The sequence below is a fragment of the Zingiber officinale genome, chromosome 1A (genome assembly GCF_018446385.1).
Source record: "Zingiber officinale cultivar Zhangliang chromosome 1A, Zo_v1.1, whole genome shotgun sequence".
Lineage (NCBI taxonomy): Eukaryota > Viridiplantae > Streptophyta > Magnoliopsida > Zingiberales > Zingiberaceae > Zingiber > Zingiber officinale.
In genome coordinates, this window is record NC_055987.1 from 58,914,996 (window position 1) to 58,921,592 (window position 6,597).

The 6,597-nt window shown below is 37.5% G+C and overlaps 1 protein-coding gene across 1 annotated transcript in view; it reads right to left on the reverse strand.

Annotated features, from left to right (window-relative positions):
- LOC122004304 (zinc transporter ZTP29-like) overlaps positions 1-6,353 on the reverse strand; it is a 48,995-nt gene extending 42,642 nt beyond the window's left edge. The window contains exon 1 of the mRNA XM_042559215.1: positions 6,228-6,353. Within this exon, the coding sequence (XP_042415149.1) occupies positions 6,228-6,291 (64 nt within the window). The 5' untranslated portion in view covers positions 6,292-6,353. The remainder of the gene's footprint in view (positions 1-6,227) is intronic.
- Between the last annotated feature and the right edge of the window lie 244 nt (positions 6,354-6,597).

The following is a 6,597-nucleotide window of genomic DNA, read 5'->3' on the forward strand; positions in this document are numbered from 1 at the left end:
ATGTTATTATTGACCTGACCATACATGCTTTCGGTAGTGACCCAACCATGTGATACATCATGTTCAGGACCTAGGGTTTATATGATACCCTATCTGTTTGTGTACCTTCCATCTGATACATTGATTTGTGGTACACCTTTTATTTATGTATGGATCTTGCTATGCTATTCATGAGATTGCCATGCTTAGTATCATGCATCATGTTTGCATGCTGTGCGATTGTTGGCTTCACTTTGGTTGAGCCCATCGCCAGTTACATGTACTGCACACACCACCCATGGATTAGTTGTATATCTGGCTGGAGTGTGGCGGTTCTGCTGTTTGGCTCCGTTGGTCTGAGGACTCAGCGTGGTAGCCGGCAGTCAGTTCCGCTCTGTTTGGCTCCGTTGGCATTTAGTGTAGCAGCGTGGTAGCCGGCAGATGGTGGACTCTGTTTGGCTCCATTGGTCAGGAGACTCAGCGTGGTAGCCGGCAGAGATATCCTCCCCGTCATCGTGTACCGGGAGATGAGAGCATTGAGCTCCCCCATTTATGATTTGGGGTCACAGGACAGGAGTACTCCGACAGCATTCCGTTTACTCTGTCATTGCACAGGAGCATTGATTTCAGAGTATGGGGTTGACATATGCATTTATTGCATTTTTATTTGCTTGTGATTGCTGCACTTATATGCTGCATTTGTTTGGATGCATTGATTGACATGCATACAGGATTATGACTCACTCGGTCTGACGACCTGTTACCTTTATACTTTGATCCGGTCAGTACAGTTATCTTCTGATTTCATTTCAGTTGCATTTATCCTCCTCATATTCAGGAGACTGTACGCATGATTAGTGTTGTCTGTTATTTGTTTTATTATGCATATCAGTTGTACCTGCTGAGTGTTGGACTCACCCCGCCTCCATTGTTGATATTTTCAGGTTGAGGCTGTCCGGAGCAGTTCCAGTCGCTGGCCCCCCATCTGCATGTAGAGCTAGTTCTCTACTAGGTTGTTATTTGCTTTATTTTGGTTTTTCTTCCATCAGACTATGTTTTAGTTTTGTTTTGGATTTTATTTATGGATATTGTACGGATTGTTACCGTTTGATAGACTTTTGGATGGTTTGGTTTTTTTTTATTCTACTGTATGCCTGCCTGGACGGCAGAAGAGGTGAGTTCGTTGGATTTGAGCTTTACGAGTGTAGTGGAGTAGGGTGGATTTCGAGTCAGAGTCCTATTGTTATTGATTATCTTTATTAACTGCGTGGTTGTGACAGCCAGAGGCTGAATATCTCTATAAACTGCGTGGTGTTTGTTTTTATTTTTGTTATCATTCCAGCCGCTTGTGGCTGAAGTATATGTGATATGTAGAAAGTTTCATATTGTCCGCCGTACAGGGGAGATGCTGTCGAAATTTCTTCGGACAGAGACTCCTCTGGGGCGTGACAAGCTTGAGTGGATTTCATCTTGGAAGATCGTCACCCACACGACATCCAAGAGAAGGAGGGGAATACAACAAAAGATCAAGAGGTCTATAAGCTACAAAAGGTATAACTAGTTATTAGTTTCCGCATCATACCTAGTTCATCTTTTGTATAGATCTTGAAAAACCAAACACAAGAGGTTATCGGTTTTAAGTTATCATTTTTATTATCGATTTTATTTTTTGATTTCATGTTTCGATAATGTGTTTCTATTGAGGTCTCTATAGTTAAATCTAGTTTACTGTAAGAAGTTAAATATTCAATTTCTTTGTGAGCCTTTGTCTAGGAAGTGGTGGATGATCCCATATCCAAGAAGGCATAGTGTCTCGCCATGTTTAACCTGGAAGTCAATCTTTGAAATAGATATTTGATAACTTCTGTAATATGGTTTAACTTAGGAAGATCACATCGGTTAAACTTGGAGTAAAAATGTTAAGTATCATTTTCAATCCAAGTTTAACTTCTGAAAGACAATTTGGATTAATAATGTTAAGCATCGTTTGTAATCCAAATTTAACTTCAGTAGAGCACATAGGTAGCTAGGATAGTTCTATGCTTGTACAAATTTTTGTACAGGGGAACTAGGACGGTATTTCGAGTAGCAACCAACACATATTGCATGAGAATTAATTTTGGATGTATAAATACCATATAAACCAATGCTAGGGATGCATTGTCGTTTAGTATGGGTAAATACATCAAGAGGAAGCTAAAACTAGGATTTTAGGTTAAGGTTCAATTGAATCATTTAGCTAGTTTTGAGTTTTATATCAATCTTGGGATCCGAGATATGTACATTTTTAAATATATTTTTTCTAAGTAGATACGGGTAAAACAAACCTCTCCATAAAATTTGGAGATTTTTGGATGTCTATGGAATTATTGGTGTATTTTTAAAGTTGGGTCAGAAATATTGTTTGGGCTGAAAAAGGAGTATCAGTCAACTAATGCAATTACCAGTTGATTAGTAACAATGTTTATTGAACACAGAATGTCTCTATCAGTTAAATTTGATAAGGGCAGTCGACTGGTGTTTAGGGTAGTTGATTGATACAAGTCTAGAACTATTTTTCAGCACTAATTTTGACCGAGTCAACTTGCATGGGTGTATGAGATCCTTGGGGGATAGATACACGAGTTTAGGATCAGTTTGGATGATAAAGTTTTGACAATTGGGATATTATTAGAAGCTTTTTTATATTAAGCAAAGGAGAAGAAGTAAGGGTTTAGTTGGAAAAACCTTAAATGCCTTTGTAAGAAATCCTAACTCAATGAGGAGCTTAGGTGTAGGGGGAGTCTTATGATAGGTTCCGATGCATGTTGTATATTTTCTTGACGGTGTGAGTCTAAGTGTGTAACCTTGGCAATGTAAGTCCATTTCTTAGAGGTGTAAGTCCAAGTGTGTAGCCTTAGCAACGTAAGTCCATTTCTTGGCGATGTAAGTCCAAGTATGTAGCCTTGGCAATATAAGTCCATTTCTTGGCAGTGTAAGTCCAAGTGTGTAGCCTTGGAAACATAAGTCCAAATATGTTATTATCATGTGTTATTGCTATTTGTTTTTCCTAACTTAAATGTATTGCCAAATATCAAAAAGGAGGAGATTGTTGGAGCAATCTTGCCTCAAGATGGTTTGGGGTGACCATGGATTTTGATATTTTGGGCAAAGGATTTAAGTTAAGTTTACCCTTGTATTTGATATGTGTATTTGAGTTGTGCAAGTTTGCAGGATATACATATAACTTAGATTGATAGCTTCGGGTTTAGTGAAGGATGGAGCATCCGAGGGACCGTAGACAAGGCAGCAAGGACAAGAGCCAAAGGAAAAAACTTCGAGGCATACGTGAAGGATGGCATTGGGACAAGCCGCGGGTTTGAATGCATCCGAGGGATGAGAGCCAAATGAAGTAGGCTTGATGGCAAGAGGTCAAGGCTGCGAGGAAGAGTCAAGTGAGTCGTGAGGGTGATGGTCCGAGTGCTGAGGGGCTGTACTCAGTGTACCAGTTGACTGATACTTTCATTAGTTGGCTAGTTCAGTCGATTGGACAGTCGACTGACAGCTAATAGAATGCTTCTGCTCACTCGGCCAATGTAGAGCAGTCGACTGGTACTTTTACCAGTTGATTAGTATGAAGTTATTAGAATGTAATGGTCGAATTTCCACAGAGTGCAATCAATTGGTACTTTTATCAATCGACTGGTAGGCGGAGTTTTCTAACCCGTGGCCTATATAACTAAGGCTTGGGAGCTTGGTTAAGGTTAACAAAATAGAGGTGGTTAACCCCTATTAGTAGTCTACCAGTGTCCTAGCATCTCAAGTGTTCTTGTGAGAGTTGTGGTGAGGTTTCTCCACCCATAAAAAACTACGTGAGCTAACCAGAGTTTGTCGTGGAATCATCCACTGATGGATCAGGATCATCCACCTTATGGACAATCGTGGAGTAGGAGCTTTATCTCTGAACCATGTTAAATGAGCGTGTTGAGTTTGGTTTGCTTTCTTGTCTTGTATTTAGATTAGCTTTCGTATTTGTATTTGTATTCCTTGTATTCCACTGTGCTAACGAATACGTAGGCAAACGATTTGGGGTAACGAGCTATTCAACCTCTTTCTAGCCGACCACCGATCCCCAACATAATGTACCTTGAATGAGATGATGAATGCTATTTTAGTAAGTTCTATATTGCCATAGAACATGTGCGGAAAAGTTATATTGACATCTAATTTCCTTTAAACAAGGTGTTCCAAAAGAAAATAGATAAGAGTTCTTATTAATTGAAAAATGAAAGAAACCCCTCTTATAAATACTTATGAGTGTGGGTTTCTTATTAAGGTGATGATGCCTAATTCTAAAAAGGGGGTAAAGATATGATAAAAATTATTAATTGTATATTTATTAGATATAGACAAAATAGTAGTGCTTATCAGTTCTATGTGTAAAAGTCTCTGATATATAAAATAACATGATAATTGAATAAAACAATGCTTCATTCTTTGAATGTGTTTCGGCTTAAGTCCAAAGAGGAGGTAGGTTCTACAAAACAAACAAACAAAACATAGATGAGGTTGAACCTAGATTAAGTAAAAGAGCTCATGTAGGAAAATTCTTTGGTGTAGATTTTCTTACTTTCATGTTTGAAAGTGAACCTCAAATCTATAAAGAAACTATAAGTTCTTTTGTAGAACCTTAATGGAAATATGCAACTATAGTGAGATTAATTATATTTTGTAAAATTATACATGGGAACTACTAGATCTTTTTCTAGGAAGTAAACCACTAGATTATAAATGAATTTTTGAGAAGGAAATGAAATTTTGTAACAATCAATAAGTATAGGATAAGATTGGTAACTAAATATTATCGATAATGAGAATGTTCGGATTACTTTGACTTCTATTGTCCAATAATAAGAATAACCTCTATTACAGTAATGTATACTATTGTCACTTTAAGGAATCTAGAAATGTATTTTTTGAAGAAAGATGTAAAAATATTTTTTCTAAATAGGGATTTGAAGGAAAATCTATGGAGCAACTTTAAGCGATTTCTATTTCAGGGTAAGAAATTAAGATTTGTAAATTAGTGAAGTCATTATATGACTTTCAATAAGCTCCAAAAGTTGTGACATGAAAATTTTAACAATGTCATGAAAGCAAGTATAATCAAATTTTAACAAACCTCTGAGCATCATGGAAGAGGGAACAAATTTTATCTAAGGATATTGTCAGGAGCGTATCCAGTTTTTTTTTGGGGGGGGGGGCATCGGCGGTCACCCCCCTCTTGTTGGCGGTGGAACCCCTAGTATTATGGGGTTTTACCGGTGGAGATAGAGGATACTATCCCTTGTTCGGTGTAAAAATCGCCCCTCCATATTTAAATTCCTAGATCCGCTATTATGACTAAGTTACCCTTATTGATATCTAAGAGTCGTTACATGAACTTTATTTTAGTAATTCTATATTCTATTTTATTGTAATTTCTGCAAATTTCGCCTAACATTTCATTCAAGCAATTTCAGCTGAGAAAAATATATAATTAGTTGGAAATAATATACAGTTCAATTTAAATGAGAGGCTAGGTCATTATAAATATTTATGGCGCTTTCAAACTTACTTTAAACGAAACAAGCGATCAGTTGCCTCGACACTGAAAAGCATTATTCACTGCATAACTTGACAAAATACTTTAATAAGCTTGCTCATCCGCTGGAAGAGCACATCCTGCGCCAACTAAATTTGGAAATTAAGTATTGGATTAATTTAAGTTCAAGGTGATACCGTTTGATCAACTACCCACGGAAAAATATCATTGTCTAAACTCTTCAATCATAAACTTTAAATGGACATCTCTCCCACGTTAATGCCCTCATTCACTTTTTCGAAAGCCTATCCACGGGCGAAATCTACCCATGCATCGATGATCAAATCAAAGGTAATACTAGATCTCGAAAAGGTAGAATAATAATAATAATAATAATAATAATAATAATAATAATAATAATAATAATACGTTGAATCGCACCAAATGTGACATGGAACTACAGAGAAGACTCGAGAATTGAAAGAGGCGCCGGCAAACACCATTAACCTCAACCGATCGATCATTAAGGACCCAACAACAAAAAAACCATGCACCACGAATAAACAGGATAACCTTCGCCAAGATTCAAAATCTCCCGAGGTTCAACCCACATTAAAATGAGAAAAAGCTTCAAATAGAGAGAGGAAGATATTAACAGACCACTGAACCAATCTGTACCACATACCGATCGAGGTGCTCAATCCGCCGACCAGTGAGAACGTGAGCGCGACGAGCAGTTGCGTCTCCATCGAGAGCAAACCCTGGCGTTCCTCCGTTAAGAAGAAGCGGGAGAGGAGGAACTAGCAGATGCACAAATGGCTTCATCCGTGGCTATATAAATAAGTCCGTGAAACTGGAGCCGTTGAAGTGACGTCATAATCACACAATATATGGATTAAAAATTGCTCATTTTTTAAAAAAACTTTCTTTGCAGAGACAACCTTTCACAAGTATTTTATTTCCATATGCACCCTCATAATATACCCTTTTACCTCATTTGTATTATAACAATCATGATAATTATAGGCTTGATGCGATTAAGTCTTCCAAATATG